The sequence below is a fragment of the Balaenoptera musculus genome, chromosome 8, assembly GCF_009873245.2.
Source record: "Balaenoptera musculus isolate JJ_BM4_2016_0621 chromosome 8, mBalMus1.pri.v3, whole genome shotgun sequence".
Classification (NCBI taxonomy): Eukaryota; Metazoa; Chordata; class Mammalia; order Artiodactyla; family Balaenopteridae; genus Balaenoptera; species Balaenoptera musculus.
The window spans coordinates 24,819,481-24,847,020 of NC_045792.1; the positions used below are offsets into that span (position 1 = coordinate 24,819,481).

Here is a 27,540-nt window from a genome sequence, read left to right on the forward strand (position 1 = left end):
AATACAAATTATAACTGAAATTTCATATCACTTGCTACTTGCTAAAATGACTAACATTTAAAACTTAGACAATACCAAGTGTTGGTGAGAATGTCAAGCACCCTGAAACTCTCATATGTTGCTGGTGGGAGTGTAAAATTATGTGCAACCATCTTGGAAAACTGGTAGTTTCTTACACTATGACCCACCAATTTCACTCTTAGGTATTTTCCCAAGAGTAATAAAAGTATATATCTGAAAAAAATCTGTATACGCTTTATTTGTAATAGTCCCAAACTAAGAATGCCAAATATCAATAAACAGGAGATTTTGGATAAATAATGGCATGTTCATATAATGAAATTTTACTCAGTGATTAAAGAAAAACAGTGAACTGCTGAAACACACAACAACATGGCTAAATCCCAAAATTATGTTCAATGGACAAAGCCAGATACAAAATAGTGCCAACTATATATGAAATTCAAGAACAGGCAGAACTATATGGATAGAAGTCAGAATAGTCGTTGCTTTGAAGGGGGGAAATACTGACTGGAAAAGGGCACGAGGGAATTTCCTTGGGTAATTGTCTTGATTGGGTTGGTGGATACATGGTTGTGTGCATTTGTCAAAATTCATTGAACTGTACACTTAAGATCTGTGCATTTCACTCTATAAATTTAATTTGAAAAGGCCATATTTTCTTACTAAATGATTCCTTTTTCCCCATTCAAAAATTTGATCTTACTTCCAAGATTCCCTTTAAACTTTCTTATAATCTACAATGACTTGTACTTTTCTGTCTTTAGTTTTCAATCTTTGTTTTACTTATTTTATCTATGTCAATCATATACTTTTTTGTTCCATTATCTGTTGTTTTCTGATGTTGATGTCCTTGACTTGCAGATAGATTTCACTTACTAAGAAAGATATATTAGAAATTCCAGTGATAATTATGTATTTGTCTATTTCTCCTTTTAGATTTTGTTTTCACTTTTTGCTTTATATATTTTGAGGCTGTGCTATTAGTTAGGTGCATACAAATATATAGGGTTTTTACATAATATTTTTTCCGTTGGATTGACCCTGTTATCATTATGAAATGTTCCTTTTTATCTCTATTAATACTTATTGCCTTAAAGTCTACTTTGTATGATTAGTATAGCTATACCACTTTTCTTTTGGTTTTGCTAGGTATATGCAAAATATTTGTTTTTTGTATGTTGTATCTTTTTTTCTATCATTTTTCAACCATTCTCTGTCCTTATTTATAAGGTGTGTCTCTTGTAATCAGCATATAGTTGGATTTTTAAAAACATCCAATCTGAAATTCTTTGTTCTTTAATTGGATTTAAAGTCCTTTTACATTTAACATTACTGATAATTGGATTTAAATTTACTATCTATTTGTTTCCTCTTTGTCCCATCTGTTTCTTGTTTTTTCTTCCTTGACATTGGTATTAATTAAGCATTTGTTATTGTTCTATTTTCCCCCTTGCATAGTTTGTTAGCTGTAAATGATTACCCTGGAGAGAATTTCCTAAGAGACAAAGACTTCTATTTCTTTGTTTTTTTTCCACAATGCTTAGCAATTCAGGGAATCCAATAGATATTTGCAATAAATTCTTCTAGATTTACTCTATTTGCTTAATATTTTTAAAGGACCTGAAATATTTTTCTGAATACAGTGTTAAATAAACTAATTTGACTGTTGTTTTTAGAATCACACCCAGAAAATTTGATACTGTTCAAGCGTCCAGGGGTCACAAAAGTGGAATTATCACCGGAGATGTTGAAGACTTAACTTTAAGCAAGAGGGGAATACGGACATCATTTACCTTTAGGAAAGTGAGGCAAACACCTTGTAATTGTAGTAAGTATATAATTTTGGTTCTCCTGTAAAATGGAGTAAATCTACTATGAAAATCTTTTAAAGTCCCATAAGAACTGAGAAGAGCTTTGTCTTAACTCCTCTAATGGCATTTCCCGTGTTCTGACTTGTATTGTACTTACATATACTTTTCTTAACCACCCCCGTGGTTAAGTTTATATTCCTTGAGGGCAGGGACTGCATCTAACTCATCTTTATTTTCCTCAAACATAGTACTTGAGCATAGTTTAAGTCTAAATAAATATTTTATTTATTGTAGTCATGGTTAAGAATACTACAGTTTGGGGGCATTAAAATATCACTTGTACAAAAATAAGTTTTTTTGGAAACAGCTTGTTACATTTCTCAATTACTTCTCATTAACCTAACAGGGATGTTGGAGATGACAAATTGTTCTATAGTAAGTGGATAACTTTAGGGGGATAAACAGTGTTTGTTTTAGTCAGCTTGGAAAGGAGTGCTCAAAAACTTGTAGAGGATGCTGTTTTGAATTGTCTGTATAAGTGCATCATGACCTGTATTTCTTGGACTCAAATAAAAAACCCTTGTGTTTTATAAGTAATATTTTATAATGACAGTGATGTTATGAGCTTTTAACATCCTGGTGGTTTCAGTTATGGGTGGTATCTTAGCAGGAGCTTTTGGATTTAGTCATCTTAAAAACATTTTAAATTAAAAATCTTTATTATATGTATAAGATATTCTGTTAGGAAACTTGGAATCTTCATATTTGATATCTTCATGTTAGTGAAGCTTAAAATAGGTTTTAACAGGTTTTTGTTAAAAGTGTCATTGAGGACTTAAAAACAAAATTTTTTTTATCGATTAAAAAATATTTATTTAGTATTTGATGAATGTCTAACACTGCCAGTAGCTTTACAAAGTATAGAAAAATGAAGCATGGCTCTTGTTCTCAAGGAACTTGAAATTTAGTAGAAGAGACAAGTTAGTTTTCTTATGCAAATGTTTTTTTGTTATGGGCATTAATTTAAGAGATGCTATAAGAAGCTCTGATTGTATATTCAGTTTACAGATTTTTTTAAAGTTCAAGGCCATCTTTTGGATACTTTTGGTCAAAATTTGTGGATTTAAGTGATCCTCCCTTTACATAACTGAGATGTTCATAATTTCCAAGAGAATAAAATTTTTAGCAAGACCAGTTTAAGATAATTGTAATGTATATTGTAGTGTAATTGTAATTCTGATGTAACCAACATAATGTAACCCATCTGTTTCCACATGTATGTTTTAGAGCTCTCAGGCTTTCTGGGGCTACCCTTTTCTTAAATGTCTACATAAAGTGTTTAGAGCTTCACTTTACACATTAGTAGGGACTAGATAGTTCCACTCCCATTCAAGGTTTGGAATCTTCTAGTTATATTTAGGGAAAATTCCTGAAGCCATCAATTCTTTGCTGCCACATGATTTCTAATTATTGCTAAGTCTTGTCTGTGGTTTCTCTGGGAACACTACTTCTTCCTTTATTCTCTAGTATGCTACCCATAAAAAAGATGTTGTGTGCCACAGACTGGCTGAAGACAAAGGGAAATTATAGCATAGCCGAGAAAAGGCAAGGATTTGAAATGAATATTAGACGTTATTGCAGAGAACAGGGAACACTTCAAAATTAATTTGAGACATTGTATCCTAAATTTCCTCTGTCATCTTTTCTACTTGCTGGTGTTCTCCTTAGGATTTGCTCATTCTTTTGAAGGAGGCAACACAGTGTAGTCATTGAGAATGTGGATTCAGGAGTCTCCACTGCCAGGGTTCAAATCTTGACTCTATGACTTACCATCTTTGTCACTTTAGGATCATTATTTAATATTCCATGAGTCAGTTTCCTCATCTGTAAAATGAATGTAATAGTACCTATTCATAGTGTTACTGTGAGGATTGAGAAAATATATGTAAACTGCTTCAAACAGTATTCATTAGATCTTGTGATTATTACCAAATCACACTTTGTTTCTAGGTCTGGTTCTTCTTCTGAGAGTCCTAGGGTCCCCAGAACTCCTACCAAGACAAAAACCTTAAATCCTGTTAATTGCTAAATTTCTTCTGGTTACGCCAGGCCCATCAAGATGCTTTCCTGAATAAGAGGACCCTTAATCCCAAGATGAAATAGGCATCTGCATTATAAGGCATGCAGAAATACAGTCATATTTTGTTTCAAATGGATTTACCCCTTCTTATATTAGACCCCTCACATACATAATTGGACTTGCTAGGTAAGAACTACTTTTTTTTTTTTTTAACATCTTTATTGGAGTATAATTGCCTTACAATGGTGTGTTAGTTTCTGCTTTATAACAAAGTGAATCAGTTATACATATACATATGTTCCCATATCTCTTCCCTCTTGCATCTCCCTCCCTCCTGCCCTCCCTATCCCACACCTCTAGGTGGTCACAAAGCACAGAGCTGATCTCCCTGTGCTATGTGGTTGTTTCCCACTAGCTATCTATTTTACGTTTGGTAGTGTATATATGTCCATGCCACTCTCTCTCTTTGTCACGTCTTACCCTTCCCCCTCCCCATATCCTCAAGTCCATTCTCTGGTAGGTCTGTGTCTTTATTCCCGTCTTGCCACTAGGTTCTTCATGACCTTTTTTTTTTTTCCCTTAGATTCCATATATATGTGTTAGCATACTGTATTTGTTTTTCTCTTTCTGACTTACTTCACTCTGTATGACAGACTCTAACTCCATCCACCTCACTACAAATAACTCCATTTCGTTTCTTTTCATGGCTGAGTAATATTCCATTGTATATATGTGCCACATCTTCTTTATCCATTCATCTGATGATGGACACTTAGGTTGCTTCCATGTCCTGGCTATTGTAAATAGAGCTGCAATGAACATTTTGGTACATGACTCTTTTTGAATTATGGTTTTCTCAGGGTATATGCCCAGTAGTGGGATTGCTGGGTCATATGGTAGCTCTATTTTTAGTTTTTTAAGGAACCTCCATACTGTTCTCCATAGTGGCTGTATCAATTTACATTCCCACCAACAGTGCAAGAGTGTTCCCTTTTCTCCACACCCTCTCCAGCACTTATTGTTTGTAGATTTTTTGATGATGGCCATTCTGACCAGTGTGAGATGATATCTCATTGTAGTTTTGATTTGCATTTCTCTAATGATTAATGACGTTGAGCATTCTTTCATGTGTTTGTTGGCAATCTGTATATCTTCTTTGGAGAAATGTCTATTTAGGTCTTCTGCCCATTTTTGGATTGGGTTGTTTGTTTTTTTGTTATTGAGCTGCATGAGCTGCTTGTAAATCTTGGAGATTAATCCTTTGTCAGTTGCTTCATTTGCAAATATTTTCTCCCATTCTGAGGGTTGTCTTTTGGACTTGTTTATGGTTTCCTTTGCTTTGCAAAAGCTTTTAAGTTTCATTAGGTCCCATTTGTTTATTTTTGTCTTTATTTCCATTTCTCTAGGAGGTGGGTCAAAAAGGATCTTGCTGTGATTTATGTCATAGAGTGTTCTGCCTATGTTTTCCTCTAAGAGTTTGATAGTGTCTGGCCTTATATTTAGGTCTTTAATCCATTTTGAGTTTATTTTTGTGTATGGTGTTAGGGAGTGTTCTAATTTCATTCTTTTACATGTAGCTGTCCAGTTTTCCCAGCACCACTTATTGAAGAGGCTGTCTTTTCTCCACTGTATATGCTTGCCTCCTTTATGAAAGATAAGGTGACCATATGTGTGTGGGTTTATCTCTGGGCTTTCTATCCTGTTCCATTGATCTATGTTTCTGTTTTTGTGCCAGTACCGAACTGTCTTGATTACTGTAGCTTTGTAGTATAGTCTGAAGTCAGGGAGCCTGATTCCTCCAGCTCCATTTTTCGTTCTCAAGATTGCTTTGGCTATTCGGGGTCTTTTGTGTTTCCATACAAATTGTGAGATTTTTTGTTCTAGTTCTGTGAAAAATGCCAGTGGTAGTTTGATAGGGATTGCATTGAATCTGTAGATTGCTTTGGGTAGTAGAGTCATTTTCACAATGTTGATTCTTCCAATCCAAGAACATGGTATATCTCTCCATCTATTTGTATCATCTTTAATTTCTTTCATCAGTGTCCTATAATTTTCTGCATACAGGTCTTTTGTCTCCTTAGGTAGGTTTATTCCTAGGTATTTTATTCTTTTTGCTGCAATGGTAAATGAGAGTGTTTTCTTAATTTCAATTTCAGATTTTTCATCATTAGTGTATAGGAATGCAAGAGATTTCTGTGCATTAATTTTATATCCTGCTACTTTACCAAATTCATTGATTAGCTCTAGGAGTTTTCTGGTAGCATCTTTAGGATTCTCTATATATAGTATCATGTCATCTGCAAACAGTGACAGCTTTACTTCTTCTTTTCCGATTTGGATTCCTTTTATTTCTTTGTCTTCTCTGATTGCTGTGGCTAACACTTCCAAAACTATGTTGAATAATAGTGGTGAGAGTGGGCAACCTTGTCTTGTTCCTGATCTTACTGGAAATGGTTTCAGTTTTTCACCATTGAGGACAATGTTGGCTGTGGGTTTGTCATATATGGCCTTTATTATGTTGAGGAAAGTTCCCTCTATGCCTACTTTCTGCAGGGCTTTTATCATAAGTGGGTGTTGAATTTTGTCAAAAGCTTTCTCTGCATCTATTGAGATGATCATATGGTTTTTCTCCTTCAATTTGTTAATATGGTGTACCACATTGATTGATTTGTGTATATTGAAGAATCCTTGCATTCCTGGGATAAACCCCACTTGATCATGGTGTATGATCCTTTTAATGTGCTGTTGGATTCTGTTTGCGAGTATTTTGTTGAGGATTTTTGCATCTATGTTCATCAGTGATATTGGCCTGTAGTTTTCTTTCTTTGTGACATCTTTGTCTGCTTTTGGTATCAGGGTGATGGTGGCCTCGTAGAATGTGTTAGGTAGTATTCCTCACTCGGTAATATTTTGGAAGAGTTTGAGAAGGATAGGTGTTAGCTCTTCTCTAAATGTTTGATAGAATTCGCCTGTGAAGCCATCTGGTCCTGGGCTTTTGTTTGTTGGAAGGCTTTTAATCACAGTTTCAATTTCAGTGCTTGTGATTGGTCTGTTCATATTTTCTATTTCTTCCTGGTTCAGTCTCGGCAGTTTGTGCATTTCTAAGAATCTGTCCATTTCTTCCAGGTTGTCCATTTTATTGGCATAGAGTTGCTTGTAGTAATCTCTCATGATCTTTTGTATTTCTGCAGTGTCAGTGGTTACTTCTCCTTTTTCATTCCTATTTCTATTGGTTTGAGTCTTCTCCCTTTTTTTCTTGATGAATCTGGCTAATGGTTTATCTGTTTTGTTTATCTTCTCAAAGAACCAGCTTTTAGTTTTATTGATCTTTGCTATTGTTTCCTTCATTTCTTTCTCATCTGATCTTTATGATTTCTTTACTTCTGCTATCTTTGGGGGTTTTTTGTTCTTCTTTCTCTAATTGCTTTAGGTGCAAGGTTAGGTTGTTTATTTGAGATGTTTCCTGTTTCTTGAGGTAGGCTTGTATTGCTATAAACGTCCCTCTTACAACTGCTTTTGGTTGCATCCCATAGGTTTTGGGTCGTCGTGTCTCCATTGTCATTTGTTTCTAGGTATTTTTTGATTTCCCCTTTGATTTCTTCAGTGATCACTTCGTTATTAAGTAGTGTATTGTGTAGCCTCCATGTGTTTGTATTTTTTACAGATCTTTTCCTGTAATTGATATCTAATCTCATAGCATTGTGGTTGGAAAAGATACTTGATATGATTTCAATTGTCTTAAATTTACCAAGGCTTGATCTGTGACCCAAGATATGATCTATCCTGGAGAATGTTCCATGAGCACTTGAGAAGAAAGTGTATTCTGTTGTTTTTGGATGGAATGTGCTATAAATATCAGTTAAGTCCATCTTGTTTAATGTATCATTTAAAGCTTGTGTTTCCTTATTTATTTTCATTTTGGATGATCTGTCCATTGGTGAAAGTGGGGTGTTAAAGTCCCCTACTATGATTGTGTTGCTGTCGATTTCCCCTTTTATGGCTGTTAGTATTTCCCACACCTATGTTGGGTGCAGAAATATTTACAATTGTTATATCTTCTTCTTGGATCAATCCCTTGATCATTATGTAGTGTCCTTCTTTGTCTCTTGTAATATTCTTTATTTTAAAGTCTATTTTGTCTGATATGAGAATTGCTACTCCAGCTTTCTTTTGATTTCCATTTGCATAGAATATCTTTTTCCATCCCCTCACTTTCAGTCTGTATGTGTCCCTATGTCTGAAGTGGGTCTCTTGTAGACAGCATATATACGGGTCTTGTTTTTGTATCCATTCAGCCAGTCTGTTTCTTTTGCTGGGAGCATTTAATCCATTTACGTTTAAGGTAATTATTGATATGTATGTTCCTATTCCCATTTTCTTAAATGTTTTGGGTTTGTTATTATAGGTGTTTTCCTTCTCTTGTGTTTCTTACCTAGAGAAGTCCCTTTAACATTTGTTGTAAAGCTGGTTTGGTGGTGCTGAACTCTCTCAGCTTTTGCTTGTCTGTAAAGGTTTTAATTTCTCCATCAAATCTGAATGAGATCCTTGCTGGGTAGAGTAATCTTTGTTGTAGGTTTTTCTCCTTCATGACTTTAAGTATATCCTGCCACTCCCTTCTGGCTTGCAGAGTTTCTGCTGAAAGATCAGCTGTTAACCTTATGGGGATTCCCTTGTGTGTTATTTGTTGTTTTCCCCTTGCTGCTTTTAATATGTTTTCTTTATATTTAATTTTTGATAGTTTGGTTAATATGTGTCTTGGCGTGTTTCTCCTTGGATTTATCCTGTATGGGACTCTCTCTGCTTCCAGGACTTGATTAACTATTTCCTTTCCCATATTAGGGAAGTTTTCAACTATAATCTCTTCAAATATTTTCTCAGTCCCTTTCTTTTTCTCTTCTTCTTCTGGGACCCCTATAATTCGAGTGTTGGTGCATTTAATGTTGTCCCAGAGGTCTCTTAGACTGTCCTCAGTTCTTTTCATTCTTTTTTCTTTATTCTGCTCTGCAGTAGTTATTTCCACTATTTTATCTTCCAGGTCACTTACCCGTTCTTCTGCCTCATTTATTCTGCTATTGATCCCTTCTAGAATATTTTTTATTTCATTTATAGTGTTTTTCATCGTTGCTTGGTTCCTCTTTAGTTCTTCTACGTCCTTGTTAAATGTTTCATGCATTTTGTCTATTCTATTTCCGAGATTTTGGATCATCTTTACTATCATTATTCTGAATTCTTTTTCAGGTAGACTGCCTATTTCCTCTTCATTTGTTAGGTCTAGTGTGTTTTTACCTTGCTCCTTCATTTGCTGTGTGTTTTTCTGTCTTCTCATTTTGCTAATCTTACTGTGTTTGGGGTCTCCTTTACACAGGCTGCAGGTTCGTAGTTCCCGTTGTTTTTGGTATCTGTCCCCAGTGGCTAAGGTTGGTTCAGTGGGTTGTGTAGGCTTCCTGGTGGAGGGGACTAGTGCCTGTGTTCTGGTTGATGAGGCTGGATCTTGTCTTTCTGGTGGGCACGTCCACGTCTGGTGGTGTGTTTTGGGATGTCTGTGGCCTTATTATGATTTTAGGTGCCTCTCTGCTAATGGATGGGGCTGTATTCCTGTCTTGCTAGTTGTTTGGCATAAGGTATCCAGCAGTGTAGCATACTGGTTGTTGAGTGAAGCTGGGTCTCGGTGTTGAGATGGAGATCTCTGAGAGATTTTCACCGTTTGGTATTGCGTGGAGTTGGGAGGTGTCTTGTGGACCAGTGTCCTGAAGTTGGCTCTCCCACCTCAGAGTCACAGCCCTGATGCCTGGCTGGAGCACCAAGAGCCTTTCATCCACATGGCTCAGAATAAAAGGGAGAAAAAATAGAAAGAAAGAGGATAAAATAAAATAAAATAAAATAAAATAAAATAAAATAAAATAAAATAAAATAAAATAAAATAAAATAAAATAAAATAAAATGAAGATAAAATAAAATAAAGCTATTATAATAAAAAATAAGAAAAAAATTATTAAGAAAAAATTTATTAAGAAAAAAACCTTTTTTTAAGTAAAAAAAAAAAAAAAAAATGGACACACCGAACCCTAGGACAAATGGTGAAAACACAGCTATACAGACAAAATCTCACACAGAAGCATACACGTATACACTCACAAAAAGAGGAAAAGGGGGAAAAAATAATACATCCTGCTCCCAAAGTCCACCTTCTCAATTTGAGATGATTCGTTGTCTATTCAGGTATTCAACAGATGCAGGTACATCAAGTTGTTTGTGGAGCTTTAATCCGCTGCTTCTGAGGCTGCTGGGAGAAATTTCCCTTTCTCTCCTTTGTTCGCACAGCTCCCGGGTTTCAGCTTTGGATTTGGACCTGCCTTTGCGTGTAGGTTGCCTGAGGACATCTGTTCTTCGCTCAGACAGGACGGGGTTAAAGGAGCAGCTGCTTCGGGGGCTCTGGCTCACTCAGGCCCGGGGGAGGGAGGGGTACGGATGCGGGGCGAGCCTGCAGCGGCAGAGGCTTGTGTGACGTTGCAGCAGCCTGAGGTGTGCCATGCGTTCTCCCGGGGAAGTTGTCCCTGGATCTCGGGACCCTGGCAGTGGCGGGCTGCACAGGTCCCAGGAGGGGCGGTGTGGATAGTGACCTGTGCTCGCACACAGGATTCTTGGTGGCGGCAGCAGCAGCCTTAGCGTCTCATGCCCGTCTCTGGGGTCCATGCTGATAGCTGCGGCTCACGCCCATCTCTGGAGCTCGTTTAGGCGGCACTCTGAATCCCCTCTCCTCGCGCACCAGGAAACAAGGAGGCAAGACAAAGTCTCTTGCCTCTTCGGCAGCTGCAGACTTTGTCCTGGACTCCCCACCGGCTAGCTGTGGTGCGCTAACCCCTTCAGGCTGCGTTCACGCCGCCAACCCCAGTCCTCTCCCTGGGATCCGACTGACGCCCGAGCCTCAGCTCCCAGCCCCCGCCCGCCCCAGTGGGTGAGCAGACAAGCCTCTCGGGCTGGTGAGTGCTGCTCGGCACCACTCCTGTGTGCGGGAATCTCTCCACTCTGCCCTCCGCACCCCTGTTGCTGCGCTCTCCTCCGTGGCTCTGAAGCTTCCCCCTCTGCCACCCACAGTCTCTGCCCACGAAGGGGCTTCCTAGTGTGTGGAAACCTTTCCTCCTTCACAGCTCCCTCCCACTGGTGCAGGTCCTGTCCCTATTCTTTTGTCTCTGTTATTTCTTTTTTCTTTTGCCCTACCCAGGTACATGGGAAGTTTCTTGCCTTTTGGGAGGTCTGACGTCTTCTGCCAGCATTCAGTGGGTGTTCTATAGGAGCAGTTCCACGTGTAGATGTATTTCTGATTTATCTGTGGGGAGGAAGGTGATCTCTGCATCTTACTCTTCCGCCATCTTGCCCAGACCTCCCAAGAACTACTTTTTTTAACTGATAAATCAGAGCCTACCTAACCCTAGTCATCAAACGTGGACTGATTTGCTTTTTCTTTTGATAAAACAATCATACCTTATGAAACATTTGGATAAAAATAATGGTTTAGCGACTTCCCTGGTGGTCCAGTGGTTAAGACTCCATGCTTCCAATGCAGGGGGCTTAGATTCAATCCCGGGTCAGGGAACTAAGATCCCACATGCCATGTGGTGCGGCCAAAAAATAAGTTTAAAAAACAAACAAATAAGTAAATGGTTTATATTGCTTTCTTTTATTCATTAGGTTACCCTTTGGTCTGTGACAGCCAGATGAAGGAGACTCCCACATCATTTCCAGAGAGTGATAAAGAAGCCTCACAACTGGAGCAAGAATATGTCCATCAAGTTTATGAAGAAATTGCTAGACACTTTAGCAGCACGAGACATACCCCTTGGCCACACATTGTGGAGTTTTTGAAAGCTTTGCCAAGTGGTTCATTAGTTGCTGATATTGGATGTGGAAATGGAAAGTATCTTGGCATCAATAAGGAGTTATATATGGCAAGTAATTGTTGCTTCTGGCTTTGTTTTTGCTTTATTTGTAAGGGTTATTATCACCTTCATCATGATATAATGCTGTGTTTTTAGGTCACTGCAGAAAATTGTAACCAACAGGTTGAAAATTAATGAACACTCCCATTCTTTTTTATTCCTCTAGAAATTTATGGGCATGCCATTATTTGCAGTTTTTTTTTTGGTCCCTTCAGATTTTGCTTTCTAAGAAGATTATTTTATCAGTAAAGCTATCTTATATTTATAAAACTCTTTACAGGTTATAAAGGATTTTTATAGAAACCATTTTCTTTCCTAGTTCCTTGTAAGTATGAGAAGTATAAAGCAGATATTTTTATCCATCTTTTATAAATGAAGAAACTGAGGCTCACAGAGGTTATATTACTTCCTTGGTGTTATATTATTAGAGGATATAGCTGGAACTTGAACCCATGCCTTATGACTCCAAATCTAGTGTTCTTTTACTCATAATAGAAAAAAAAAGTTAGTATTTATTGTTGTCTTACTGTTGGGAAAATTAAACCTCAAGTAGATTAAAAATTTGACCAAGGTTATAGTGCTAGACCTAGGACTTAACCCACTTCTCTCTGATGCCAAAGTTTCTGTTTTCAGTTGTTATAATTTCCTTTTCTTTTCTTTTTTTTTAAATGTCTCCAGATATCAGCTAATGTACCCTGGGAAGAAAAGCATTTAAAAACCAGTTATCTTGGGCTTTGTTCTTTTTTTAAAAAATTTATTTATTATTTATTTATTGTTTATTTTTGGCTGTGTTGGGTCTTCGTTTCTGTACGAGGGCTTTCTCTAGTTTCAGCAAGCGGGGGCCACTCTTCATCGCGATGTGCGGGCCTCTCACTATCGTGGCCTCTCTTGTTGCGGAGCATAGGCTCCAGACGCGCAGGCTTAGTAGTTGTGGCTCATGGGCCTAGTTGCTCCGCGGCATGTGGGATCTTCCCAGACCAGGGCTCGAACCCGTGTCCCCTGCATTGGCAGGCAGATTCTCAACCACTGCACCACCAGGGAAGCCCTATAATTTCCTTTTCTAATGGATCACTTTTTTCTCTGCTGTGCTAGGAAGTAGGAAGTTCTCCCTGCCTTAGTGCATTGTTGTAAGTACTCGTGTCAACACTGCTCTGTGAGGACTGGAGCTTCCCTTTCTCAAGATTAGGGGAGGAAGGACTAGAGTAAGGGGAGTATATAAGGAGAATGAGAGCAGTCTACCTTCATGGGCTGTTATAGTATATCAGATTGCTTGTAATCTTTATTTTTACCTCATCCTAGATATTGTACACCTACATGAAGAAAGAAGGGTACTACTGCAACTGAGGAAAGGTAGACTTTGTGCATTAAGAGGCATTTAAAAGAATCGCTTTCATCAAGATAAGACAAGTATTCATATATTGTCATCATGTTTACAATTGAATTTTAGTTTATAAAGAATAAGGTCTAGTGAATTAAGTTTGTTCATGTTGAAGAGGAAATAGGTTTCAGATTTGTCACAACTCTAACCACAGCTTAAAACAAAGTATATCTTCTGATGTTTTAATCTTAAGGTACTGTCCAAAAATGTTTCTCAGGAAGCTCTGCCTTTACACTTTCTTGATGATAAGCTGTGGCTTTGTCTAGTCAGGTATCAATTGTGACAGTGAAACTAGGTTGAAGTCAAACACACTGACTTAGTCATATGATAATACTATCCTGTTACAGTTAAGAAAAATGATTTCTTGATAAACTGAACCAAAAACCTGAAGCTGATTCAAGAAGGAATATATCCAGAAGAATTAGAAAATCATAAGTGTACTCACTCTCCATAATCTACATTCGTTTTATCAGTGGCAGTCTGCAGTGTTCTTTCCTGTCTGCTCTTCCTGGAACCTACTGCCATTGTCTGACCTCTAGGGAAGGCTCAGTAGGTGTGGTTCAATGAATGAATGAAAACTACTTGTCTGGTTGGAGTTATGGTTTTCATTATACAAGAAATGGAATTATATATGATAAAAGAGAAACCTAATTTTTTAAGCTGCTAAGGCTCCAACCTGGATGGAGCAATGATACTTGAGTGTATTTTGAACAGCCATCTTTGAGCATGAAAATATGTGCATTTCTTGACATTCATGAGAGGATGTGACCTGAGACATTCATTCTGGGTATTCAAATGTATATCTAAGATAGTCTCAGAATTTAAAAAGTTATTAGTATCACTATTTTATATAATTTCCTTTACAAAGTATATTTTAAGTATATTTTAAAAATACTGGCTCTCATGGAAATAGTTTTATAAACAACTATTAATTTCTCTTAGAAGTATATGTGGTGAATCTGTTCTTATCTGATCTGAGTTATGCATGAGCTTGTTCTTCTGCTCTTTAACTCAAAATTTCTATATTCTAGCTAAGAAACATTTCTTATTTAGACTCCATCATTCCTAGCATCAGCATTAGCTGTTGGCTTTATTTTCAGAGTTAAATTTTATAAGAAAGATTTTATACCTTCAAGAAACTTATTGCCTTTATAATTGTACCAATAATAGATGAGATGTGCATACCCAGAGCTTGGTCTAGCTTATTCACTACGTGATGTTCTGTGCATGGATCTTGGAGTACCCTCAGTCCGAATGTGTTTCTTAGATAAATACTTAAAAACAAGACCTGTATATATGCTGTCTACAAGAGACCCACTTCGGACCTAGGGACACATACAGACTGCAAGTGAGGGGATGGAACAAGATATTCTATGCAAACGTAAATCAAAAGAAAGCTGGAGTAGCAATTCTCATATCAGACAAAAGATACTTTAAAATAAAGACTATTACAAGAGACAAAGAAGGACACTACATAATGATTAAGGGATCAATCCAAGAAGAAGATATAACAATTGTAAATATGCACCCAACATAGGAGCACCTCACTACATGACAAATGCTAACAGCCATAAAAGGGGAAATTGACAGTAACACAATCATAGTAGGGGACTTTAACACCCCACTTTCACCAATGGACAGATCATCCAAAATGAAAATAAATAAGGAAACAAGCTTTAAATGATACATTAAACAAGATGGACTTAATCGATATTTATAGCACATTCCATCCAAAAACAACAGAATACACTTTCTTCTCAAGTGCTCATGGAACATTCTCCAGGATAGATCAGATCTTGGGTCACAAATCAAGCCTTGGTAAATTTAAGAAAATTGAAATCATATCAAATATCTTTTCCAACCACAACTCTATGAGACTAGATTAGGAAAAAATCTGTACAAAATACAAACACATGGAGGCTAAACAGTACACTACTAAATAACCAAGTGATCACTGGAGAAATCAAAGAGGAAATCAAAAAATACCTAGAAACAAATGACAATGAAAACACGACGACCCAAAACCTATGGGATGCAGCAAAAGCAGTTCTAAGAGGGAAGTTTATAGCAATACAATCCTACCTCAAGAAACAAGAAACATCTCAAATAAACAATCTAACTGTACACCTAAAACAATTAGAGAAAGAAGAAAAAAAACCCCGAAGTTCGCAGAAAGAAAGAAATCATAAAGAACAGATTAAAAATAAATGAAAAAGAAATGAAGGAAACAATAGCAAACATCAATAAAATTAAAAACTGGTTCTTTGAGAAGATAAACAAAATTGATAAACCATTAGCCAGACTCATCAAGCAAAAAAGGGAAAAGACTCAAATCAACAGAACTAGAAATGAAAAAGGAGAAGTAACAACTGACACTGCAGAAATACAAAGGATCATGAGAGATTACTTACAAGCAACTATATCCCAATAAAATGGACAACCTGGAGGAAATGGACAAATTCTTAGAAAAGCACAACCTTCTGAGACTGAACCAGAAAGAAATAGAAAATATAAATAGACCAATCACAAGCACTGAAATTGAGACTGTGATTAAAAATCTTCCAACAAACAAAAGCCGAGGACCAGATGCCTTCACAGGCGAATTCTATCAAACATTTAGAGAAGAGCTAACACCTATTCTTCTCAAAGTCTTCCAAAATATAGCAGAGGGAGGAACACTCCCAAACTCATTCTGCGAGGCCACCATCAACCTGATAACAAAAGCAGACAAAGATGTCACAAAGAAAGAAAACTACAGGCCAATATCACTGATGAACATAGATGCAAAAATCCTCAACAAAATACTAGCAAACAGAATCCAACAGCACATTAAAAGGATCATACATCATGGTCAAGTGGGGTTTATCCCAGGAATGCAAGGATACTTCAGTAAATACAAATCAATCAATTTGATAAACCATATTAACAAATTGAAGGAGAGAAACCATATGATCATCTCAATAGGTGAAGAAAAAGCTTTTGACAAAATTCAACACCCATTTATGATAAATCGTTTTATCAGTTGCTTCATTTGCAAATATTTTCTCCCATTCTGAGGGTTATCTTTTCGTCTTGTTTATGGTTTCCTTTGCTGTGCAAAAGCTTTTAGGTTTCATTCGGTCCCATTTGTTTATTCTTGTTTTTATTTCCATTTCTCTAGGAGGTGTGTCAAAAACGATCTTGCTGTGATTTATGTCAAAGTGTGTTCTTCCTATGTTTTCTTCTAAGAGTTTTATCTCACATTTAGGTCTTTAATCCATTTTGAGTTTATTTTTGTGTATGGTGTTAGGAAGTGTTCTAATTTCATTCTTTTATATGTAGCTGTCCAGTTTTCCCAGCACCGCTTGTTGAAGTGGCTGTCTTTTCTCCATTGTATATTCTTGCCTCCTTTATCAAAGTTAAGGTGACCATATGTGCGTGGGTTTATCTCTGGGCTTTCTATCCTGTTCCATTGATCTGTATTTCTGTTTTTGTGCCATTACCATACTGTCTTGATTATTGTAGCTTTGTAGTATAGTCTGAAGTCAGGGAGCCTGATTCCTCCAGTTCCGTTTTTCTTTCTCAAGATTGCTTTGGCTATTGGGGTCTTTTGTGTTTCCATACAAATTTTGAAATTTTTTGTTCTAATTCTGTGAAAAATGCCATTGGCAGTTTGATAGGGATTGCATTGAATCTGTAGATTGCTTTGGGTAGTAGAGTCATTTTCACAATGTTGATTCTTCCCATCCAAGAACATGGTATATCTCTCCATCTGTTTGTATCATCTTTAATTTATTTCATCAGTGTCTTATAGTTTTCTGCATACAGGTCTTTGTCTCCTTAGGTAGGTTTATTCCTAGGTATTTTATTCTTTTTGTTGCAGTGGTAAATGGGAGTGTTCCCTTAATTTCTCTTTCAGATTTTTCATCATTAGTGTATAGGAATGCAAGAGATTTCTGTGCATTAATTTTGTATCCTGCTACTTTACCAAATTCATTGATTAGCTCTAGTAGCTTTTTGGTAGAGTCTTTAGGATTCTCTATGTATAGCATCATGTCATCTGCAAATAGTGACAGCTTTACTTTTTCTTTTCTGATTTGGATTCCTTTTATTTCTTTTTCTTCTCTGATTGCTGTCGCTAAAACTTCCAAAACTATGTTGAATAACAGTGGAGAGAGTGGATAACCTTTTTTTGTTGCTGATCTTAGAGGAAATGGTTTCAGTCCTTCACCATTGAGAATGATGTTGGCTGTGGGTTTGTCATATATGGCCTCTGTTATGTTGAGGTAAGTTTCCTCTATGCCTACTTTCTTGAGAGTTTTTATCATAAATAGGTGTTGAGTTTTGTTGAAAGCTTTTCCTGCATCTATTGAGATTATCATATGGTTTTTATTCTTCAATTTGTTGATACGGTGTATCACACTGATTGATTTGCGGATATTGAAAAATCCTTGCATTCCTGGGATAAATCCCACTTGAAACATGGTATATGATCCTTTTAATGTGTTGTTGAATTTTGATTGCTAGTATTTTGTTGAGAATTTCTGCGCTTATGTTCAACAGTGATATTGACCTGTAAGTTTCTTTTTTTGTGGTACCTTTGTATGGTTTTGGTATCAGGGTGATGGTGGCCTTGTAGAATGAGGTTGGGTATGTTCCTTCCTCTGCAATGTTTGGAAATAGTTTCAGAAGCATAGGTGTTAACTCTTCTCTAAATATTTGATAGAATTCGCCTGTGAAGCCATCTGGTCCTGGACTTTTGTTTTTTGGGAGCTTTTAATCATAGTTTCAATTTCATTACTTGTCATTGGTCTGTTCATATTTTCTATTTCTTCCTGATTCAGTCTTGGGAGATTGTACCTTTTAAAGAATTCATCCATTTCTTCTAAGTTGTCCATTTTATTGGCATATAGTTGCTTGTAGTAGTTTCTTATGATCCTTTGTACTTCTGTGGTGTCAGTTGTAACTTCTTTTTCATTTCTAATTTTATTGATTTGAGTCCTCTCCTTTTTTTCTTGATGAGTCTGGATAAAGGTTTATCAATTTTGTTTATATTTTCAAGAACCCTCCCTTCCTCTTTTGTTCTCTTTTGTGATTTGATGACTGTCTTTAGTGTTGTGTTTGGATTGCTTTTTCTTTTGGGTGTGTGTAAGTATTGTAGGCTTTTGGTTTGCGGTTACTTTGAGTTTTTGATATAGCAGTCTGTATGTATATATACAAGATTATTTTAAGTTGGTGGTCTCTTAATTTCCAATGCATGTCCAATATCCTGCATTTGTACTGTCCTCACAGTTGCTGGTTTTCGATATCATATGTGTGTGTGGATGATTTCCTACCTTTATTGTATGTTTGCCTTTACCAGTAAGCTTTCCCATTTGTAATTTTCTTGTTTTTAATTGTGGTCTTTTCTTTTCTGCCTAGAGATGTTCCTTTAGCATTTGTTGTAAAGCTGGTCTGGTGGGGCTGAATTCTCTTAGCTTTTGCTTGTCTGTAAAGCTTTTGATTTCTCTGTCACATCTGAACGAGGGCCTTGATGGGTAGAATATTCCTGTTTGTAGGTTTTTCCCTTTCATCACTTTAAATATATTGTGCCACTCCCCTCTGGCTTGCAGAGTTTCTGCTGAAAAATCATCTGTAACTTTATGTGGATTCCCTTGTATGTTATTTTTTGCTTTTCCCTTGTTGCTTTTAATATTTTCTCTTTGTCTTGAATTTTTGTCAAGTAGATTAATATGTGTCTCAGCATGTTCCTCCTTGGGTTTATCCTGTATGGGACTCTCTGCACTTCCTGTACTTGGGTGACTTTTTCCTTTCCCGTGTCAGGGAAGTTTTCAGCTATTATCTCTTCCATAATTTTGTCAGGTCCTTTCTCTCTCTCTTCTCCTTCTGGAGCCCCTATAATGCGAATGTTGGTACATTTAATGTTGTCCCAGAGGTCTCTTACATTGTCCTCATTTCTTTTCATTCATTTTTCTTTATTCTGTTCCATGGCAGTGATTCCACCATTCTATCTTTCCAGTCGCTTATCTGTTCTTCTGCCTCATTTATTCTGCTACTGATTCCTTCTAGTGTATTTTTCATTTTGCTTATCGTATTGTTCACCTCTGTTTGTTTGTTCTTTATATCTTTGTTGAATATTTCTAGTATCTTCTCAGTCTGTGCCTCCATTCTTTTCCCCAGATTTTGGATCATCTTTACTATCATTACTCTGAATTCTTTTCCAGGTAGATTGCCTATCTCCACTTTACTTCTAGGGTTTTATCTTGTTCCTTCGTGTCAAACATATTTCTCTGTCATCTCACTTTGTCTAACTTTTTGTGTTTGCAATCTCTGTTCTGCAGGCTGCAGGATTGTAGATTGTAGGCTGCAGGCAGCAGGATTATAGGTGGGTGACGCTAGTCTAGAGGGTTGTGCAGGCTTCCTGGTCAGCAGGACTGGTGCCTGCCCACTGGTGGGTGGAGCTGGGCCTTGTCCCTCTGGTGGGCAGGGCCATGTCAAGGATGTGTTTAGAGGCAGCTGTGGGCTCAGGAAGAGTTTTGGCAGCCTATCTGCTGATGGGTGGGGCTGTATTCCCTCCCTGTTGGTTGTTTGGCCTGAGGCATCCCAGCACTGGAGCCTACAGGCTGTTGGGTAGTGCCAGGTCTTGGTATCAAAATGACGGCCTCCAGGAGATCTCACACCAATGAGTACTCCCTGCTACCTCTACCTCTGCCACCAGTGTTTTTATTCCCACAATGAGCCACAGCCGCCACCCCACCCCACCCCTCCAGGGTACCTTCCAAGACCAGCAGGTAGTTCTGGCCAGGCTCCTATGAAGTCACCAAGTCCCTGGGTCTTGGTGTGAATGAAACCTTGTGTGCACCCTCTGAGAGTGGAGTTTCTGTTTCCCCCAGTCCTGTGAAGTTCCTGCAATCAAACCCTGCTGGCCTTCAAAGCCAAATGCTCTGAGGGCTCCTCCTCCCAATACCAGGCCCTTAGACTGGGGATCCTGACATGGGGCTCAGAACTCTCACTGCTGTGGGAGAACTTTTGTGATGTATTTTCCAGTTTGTGGGTCACCCACCCACAGGAATGGGGTTTGATTGTGCTGCAAGTGTGCCCCTCCTACTGTCTCGTTGTGGCTTCTTCTTTGTCCTTGGATGTAGAATATCTTTTTTGTTGATTGTTGTTCAGCAATTAGTTGCGATTTTGGTGTTTTCTTTTCTGAGAGGACTTTAGTGTTTTTGTGAGAGGAGGTGAACTCAAGTCCTTCTACTCCACCATCTTGTCTCCACCACTCTCAAGAGTTAAGTACATTAATACAAAGAATCTGCTTTAACATATGGTGGGTATTCATTAAAGGCAATTTCATTAGCCTGTTTACCTTTTTCCATATTTTGGATTATTTTCTTAGGATAAATTTTTTGAAGAATGATTATTGGGTGAAAAATTGTGAACATTTTTATCTTCCTTAAAAAATGGTTTGCCAAATTGCTTTTTAAAATTGGTCTAGCCAATTTGTACTGTCAACAACACTTTATGACAGGAAGTTATATCACAATGCTATCATTGTGGTATACTTTGGTTTTGAAATATTTTTGATACTTTAATAGGAGAAAAGTGAAACCTTGTTTAGTTTGATTACTAAGTTGGATACTTTTTCATTTTTACCAGTACTTCCAGAATTGCATATTTAATATTATGTTGAAGACTTTAAAAATTGTATACAAGTATAAAGTATACATTTTAAGCCCAACCAATATGTGTTTTTATTGTCATTCATCTCCATCCCACATACAGAAATATGTAGCTTTACATGAGTCCCTTACCATTAATGAGTATTTATACATAAGCTATTTTCTGTCCTGTTTTTGACATTATGTAGCATTATTAGGGAGAATTTCAAATATCTGGTACTATCCTTGGTATAAAAGCTTAAGGGAATTTAAAAAAAAAAGAGAAGAGAAAAAAATACTGATGATTTGACTATAGTATATGGAAGACTCAGGCAAAATAAGTGAAAGGTGAAAGTACTGAGCCAAGCATGAGTCAGGACTACATTAGACCTGATACTTTATGACTAAAATTGCCCCTGATTTCATTTGTTGGTGAAAAGGAGTGCTCTGTACAAATAATTGTAAGAGTCTGGCAGGAAGAAGAAGGAAATTTTCTCTAGTTTTTGTTCAGTTGCTCTTCTCCTTGTTCTGTTTTATCTGTGATTCTCAGATAATAACTTTCCTCCTCTGAGTAACTATCAAGCTCTATCTCTGGGGATAGGCACATTGGATTTCTTCTTGTTGACTTTTAGCAAGGTATAGCAATCTGTAATAATTGGGCATACTTGAAACTTCTGTTTCCATGAGCTGAATTTTATTGTAATAAAATCTGGCAAGGACCAAAATATAATATGCATATTGTTTGAGTGGTACTGTCATCTTGATATTGTGACTATTGGCATAAGATATGGAAGAAAATAAATAAAAGTAATAGCCAGTTATATATCTTATACAGGTAAAGGGAGCAATTAAGTGGGAGTTGTGCCACTGTTGTTATTAATGGGCCCTTAGTACTTTTCCATCTTAAAATTATATCAAAATGATATTGCTATACTTTACTTCTAGCTTGGTACCTTTTATTGTACCTCAGATATTAATGCAGCTGTGGGCTGGAATACTGAAGCTACTTAATATTTATTAGAAACTGAGCAAATTCATATTAGGTATGACTGGCATGGCAGTGTGACTTAATAAGAATTGTTTTGACATGAAGATTCATATCTTTATTCTCAGATGGACTGAGGGAACCCTGATCCCTTAGCAATGATCAATGCTTACTTATAGCAAAAATTCAAATGAGTAAATATAAACCTGAGGTGGCTACTTCTGTTAGATGAAATCTACTTATACATATCTTTATATCTTTATATCTACTTATACATATCTTTCCTCTCTTGTAGAGATTGGGTTAAGAAGAAATATCTGGAGATAATTATTAGTGATTTAACATTCTTTAAGCTCCTCCTATTCCTCCCTCAATTTATATGTGCACATTGCACGAGCTTGTGTGTACTCTCTCTTTCTCTCTGTCTCTGTCTTTGTTTCTGTCTCTCTCTATATATGGTATTTTTAGAACTAAACAGCAAAGCTGTGTACAAAAACAACAACAAAACTAGAGAGAATATAGGCAGTCCTAGCCCACAAATACTTGCCACAGAACCAGACATATGCATAAGGCATGTTAGGCCTCAGCTGCTTGGGGAGATGAAAGGATGCTGCCAGCTGCCTTCAGTGTTGTCATTCCCATGGAATGGTTTGGTTATACCAAAAGGTTTAATTCAATAGCATTTTACAAATTTTGAATTCAGGTATTTAGCAGAACAAGATTCAATGGATTTAAAAAATGAAATAAATTATTTAACTTTATTTGGGAAGATTTTATTTTATGATGGTGCAAGTAATACATATTGAAAAGTATAAAGAAGAAGGAAAAAAAGCCATCCTCCTGATATCTGGGTCATTACTGAATAGTTTATATACTAATAAGAGATACCTTAGAACCTCTCATTTGTAGCTTCCCCCAAAAGACTAAATGTCTATGTTTATGCGATAATTTCCATTTTAAAATGTGTGATATTGGACTTCCCTGGTGGTCCAGTGGTTAAGACTCTGCGCTTCCACTGCAGGGGGCGTGGGTTCGATCCCTGGTCAGGGAACTAAGATCCCACATGCCACGTGGCACAGAAAATAAGATACGATAAGATATAAAATAAAATAAAGTATGATATTACAAAAAGATCAAGATTCTGAGTGGTGATTAATTAGATGCCAATTAGGACCTCCCATTCCCACCATTGTTATTTTTATTCTAGTTATTTTGTTTCCATTCACTGAGTTGAATTCTGTTTGATACCTGTTAAGGTGATAAATGCTGCCCTGTGAATTATATAAGCTGACTTTGTACTGGCTGTAAGAACCTATAATATCATGGTCTTAGACCCTTTCACAATGAATATGAAATCTGTCTAATAATTTTATGACATTTAAACAAGTTGTTCTGAAATTCTTCCTTTATCTGTTATAGATTGGCTGTGATCATAGCCAAAACCTTGTGGACATTTGTAGAGAGAAGCATTATCAGGCCTTTGTCTGTGATGCTTTGGCAGTACCAATCCGCAGTGGGTCTTGTGATGCTTGCATCTCCATTGCTGTTATTCACCATTTTGCTACAGCAGTAAGTATTGTCTTTCTTGCTCCAAGAACTTGTAACTAAGTGGCAGGAAATGTTCGTGGATTTTACTGATTTGGACCCCATTTTAGCTTTTCCTTTCTTTCCATTCTCTTTTCTTGTCATACAGTTTACCCCAGTTTTTAAAGAAAGCCTGTGGAATGGAGATGAGTTACATGGGAGCTGTGATTACTTAAGCAGAGGTCTGATGAGACTATGCATTTATTGCTGCACATTTCTGCCTTTTTCCTACCTGAGTCTTACTCATCTTTAAATGTCTTCCTCAAACCCACAGACTCACAGAATTTAGCTGTAAGAGACTTTAAGAGATCATCAGCTCTAGGCCTCTTGAGTATTCTCTCTGTCTCCTCAGCCTCTGAGCTTCTTCTTTATTTCCGTTTCCCATCTTGCTTTCTCGGCTCTCACTCTCATTCCTGACATCTGAGTCTCATGTTCTCCCCATTCTATTTTTCTTCTTTTCCTGTTCTTTTTTTCAAAACTCAGGTATTTATCTGGTAGTAGTATGCTGATGCTTTTAATTAGTCACTCTGCTTCTAATTTTAAAATAAGTGAATTTCATATTTTATATTTTTCTTATAGGAAAAAAATCTTATTATTCCTAGGTGTTACTCGTTTCCCCCAATCTAAGCAATAACATTATAGATCCCTTTGTGCTGGAGTTCCTGGCCATTTCAGTATATCTTATGATCTCAACTGAATTTCAAACAAAGCAGAAAACCCTCTATGCCTCTGTATTATTATCAGAAAGAAAAAAAAGTTTTCCCCTGTTTATCAACACTTTTTTTCCTCTCAATTGCAGAGCAAAATTCTCCTTTTTTCCCCCTTTTTTTAAACTCTAAGATTTGTTTTATGTTTGATTTTCTGTACTGTCCATCTTAATTGAAAATAGTCCTATAGTTAGTTATATTTTCCTGTTTCCTCTCTGTATCTCTTTCTCATTGATAAATGTCAATATGGTTTTTTGTTTATTTTTTTGTTTGTTTTAACTAGGAGCGTAGAGTGGCAGCTCTCCAAGAACTTGTTCGACTCCTAAGACCTGGTGGGAAGGCACTCATCTATGTTTGGGCAATGGAACAAGAATATAATAAGAAGAAGTCCAAGTATCTTAGAGAAAACAGAATTAGCCAAGGAAAGAAAGAGGAGATCAGCAGTGATACATCAGTGCAAGAGTTGCTTGTGAAGCAGATGCCTGATGTGGGCAATCAAGATTCAGCACCTTCTGTCCCCTCCATTAATGACTTTCAGGATAGAGGATGTAATTCAAGGGAAGTTACTAATTCCAAGTTGCCTATTCACACTAACAGGACTTCTTTTCATTCTCAAGATGTACTGGTTCCCTGGCACCTTAAGGAAAATCCTGGTAAGGGCAAGCCTATTGAGCCATTTGGACCATTAGGATCCCATGACCCAGGTCCTGTGTTTCATCGTTACTACCATGTGTTCTGTGAGGGAGAAATGGAAGCTGCCTGCCAGACTTTGAGTAATATCAGCATACTGCAAAGTTACTATGATCAGGGGAACTGGTGTGTGATTCTTCAAAAGGTCTGATCATCTTTATGAACATATATACAGGGAATAAATGCTCAGCTTTTTTTTAAAAAAGGAGATTAAATTACCTGTATTATTAGTTAAAGAGAAACCGTGTGGAAAAGTATCAAAGGAGAGTGCCTGAGAGAAATTGTAAGTAGAGATTAGTTAGGAAATATTTGGTCTACTACTACTGGTGACATCATTTAATCCATAAATGTAGGCTTCTCCTATAGGGAGTAACAGGGATGGTTTTTAAAAGTGATTGAAGTAGTTTGTGAAATATTTGGGATCCTAGGGTAAGTAAGAGCACAGCATTTTGAAGATAAACTTTTTTTATAAAGTGTTACTAAATGAACTAAATCATATAGAATCTTAGTGAAGTAATCACATAACATTTTATCAATAATAAAGAAAATATTCCTGTTCAGTAGAAAATTGCCTGAAGTTTTATCTGTGATTGTTAGCTCTGTAAAATCATAGATGATAACCACTCTGTCACTACACCTTACTAGCACAGGGCTTGACACATAGTAGGTACTCAGTAAAATTTTAGTCATTTGGATAGTACCCATATATTAATGTAGGAACTTTCATCCAGTAAATACTTATTGAACCTCTACTGTGTACCAGTTACTATTTTAAGTTCTGGAAGGGGAACAGTGAACAAGAAAAAAACAAAGGCCATGCCCTCATGGACTTACATTCTAGAAGGAAAGACAGACAATAAGCAAACAGATACGGGTGATAAATGCTGTGGAAAAAAATAAAAACAGGAGGGGGTTTCACCTGAGAACAAAAAGTTATTTTTAAAGGGCTGAAATAACTACTAATCCTGACTATAGTTATTACCAAGAGTTAATTGGTATTCCTAATGCATTGATCTGGGTGCTAAAGGCAACCCAAATATGCTCTTTTTTTTTTTTTTTTTTTTTGGCTGAGCGGCATGTAGGATCTTAGTTCCCCGACCAGGGATCAAATCCTCACCCCCTTAACCACTGGACCGCCAAGGAAGTCCCAGCAAATATGCTCTTTTATTTTTAAAATTTTTTAAAATAAATTTATTTATTCATTTAATTTTTGGCTGCATTGGGTCTTTGCTGCTGCATGCCGGTTTTCTCTAGTTGCTGAGAGCAGGGGCTACTCTTTGTTGCGGTGCACGGGCTTCTTATTGTGGTGGCTTCTCTTGTTGTGGAGCACGGGCTCTAGGCACATGGGCTTCAGTAGTTGCGGCACACAGGCTTCAGTAGTTGTGGCACACGGGCTTCAGTAGTTGTGGCTCGTGGGCTCTAGAGCGCAGGCTCAGTAGTTGTGGTGCAAGGACTTAGTTGCTCCGCAGCATGTGGGATCTTCCCAGACCAGGTCTCGAACCCGTGTTCCCTGCATTGGCAGGCGGATTCTTAACCACTGCACCACCAGGGAAGCCCTGCAAATATGATCTTTTAACTCCTTTATTTAAATAGCAAAACTTAGAATTGTCAGTTAGACCTAATTATGCCCTGATAGCCAAAGCTATGTTGTCATTATTGGGTATTTCTAGTTCTTTCATAGTTTGTTCCAGTCCAGTGCAATCAGGGATTATGTTTTACCTACATATATGCCATATTTACCCAGTTAACATACCTTAGGTCAAGCTTCCAGGAGGAACAGAGGTCAAATTATCATGCAGAAGGGAAAACATTTTGGTTTATTCTTAATACTGTACTCAGCATGCATTGCTTTGTAGTAGTAATGCTTTAGACTACCTAAAGAAAAAACGCTGTCTGTGAATGATGGCTGTGCAGGCAATTATATATCTTGTTACTGTATGTTAGTGATGCTAATCTTCAGCATCAAGCTTTCAAAACAGTAGTGATCAAAAATAAGTCTTAGATGAGACACTGATTATTTTGTTGTGGAATTTCCGAATAAGATTATAATTGTTCACTATAGATGAATTTGTAAGGTTCATGATATGGGAAGAAAGAATTGCAGGGCGAAAAATAGTTTTATATCTGATATACATTCTAGAACTTTACATCACAATTTGAAGTTTAACACATACTAATAAATTTTAACATCTAGATGAAATAGATGATTTGCTTTTTTTAATGTTTAAAGAGTAAGGTAATAATTTTATTTTAAATATTTGTATTTACATAAGAAAACTTTTTTTTTTTTTTTAGAAAACTCTTTAAAATTAAGGTGAAAATTTAGATATAGCTTTTTAAATGACGGAGAGTATAGATAGTTTTTCAAAATTCTATTAGAAAAAATTAAGACCCCTGCTGGGGACCACGGACAGTCACAGAAGGCATGGTCAGATTTCCACCAGCCTGGCAGTGATTGACATTTACGCGTCTCCACACTAGAAAGGGTGGGTTTGCAGGTATCTCAGACACTTCACTAGCTACTCCAAATCCTGTGTACAAGTTCCATACACTGAAAGAACAATCTGTGTAAAACTTCGTTCATCTAGCTTATTAGAAACGCATATATTTTCTATCTGGGAAACTAGCATTTTCTTACAGTATTAAAAGCCTTCAGTCTTACTCACCTTTAGAACTCGAAGCTTGACACAGCTTTAAAGTACCTCGAGAA

General features: G+C 37.0%; 1 protein-coding gene across 4 annotated transcripts in view; it reads left to right on the forward strand.

Moving 5' to 3' along the window:
- ALKBH8 (alkB homolog 8, tRNA methyltransferase) overlaps positions 1–25,028 on the forward strand; it is an 80,738-nt gene extending 55,710 nt beyond the window's left edge. For 3 of the 4 annotated variants that reach the window (XM_036862615.1, XM_036862616.1, XM_036862617.1), the window contains exons 9-12: positions 1,701–1,852; positions 11,605–11,861; positions 23,269–23,418; positions 24,424–25,028. In XM_036862615.1, coding sequence (XP_036718510.1) covers positions 1,701–1,852; positions 11,605–11,861; positions 23,269–23,418; positions 24,424–24,981 — 1,117 coding nt within the window. In that variant the 3' untranslated portion in view covers positions 24,982–25,028. The remainder of the gene's footprint in view (positions 1–1,700; positions 1,853–11,604; positions 11,862–23,268; positions 23,419–24,423) is intronic. The other variant, XM_036862618.1, reaches the window with a different exon arrangement.
- The last annotated feature ends 2,512 nt before the right edge of the window (positions 25,029–27,540 follow it).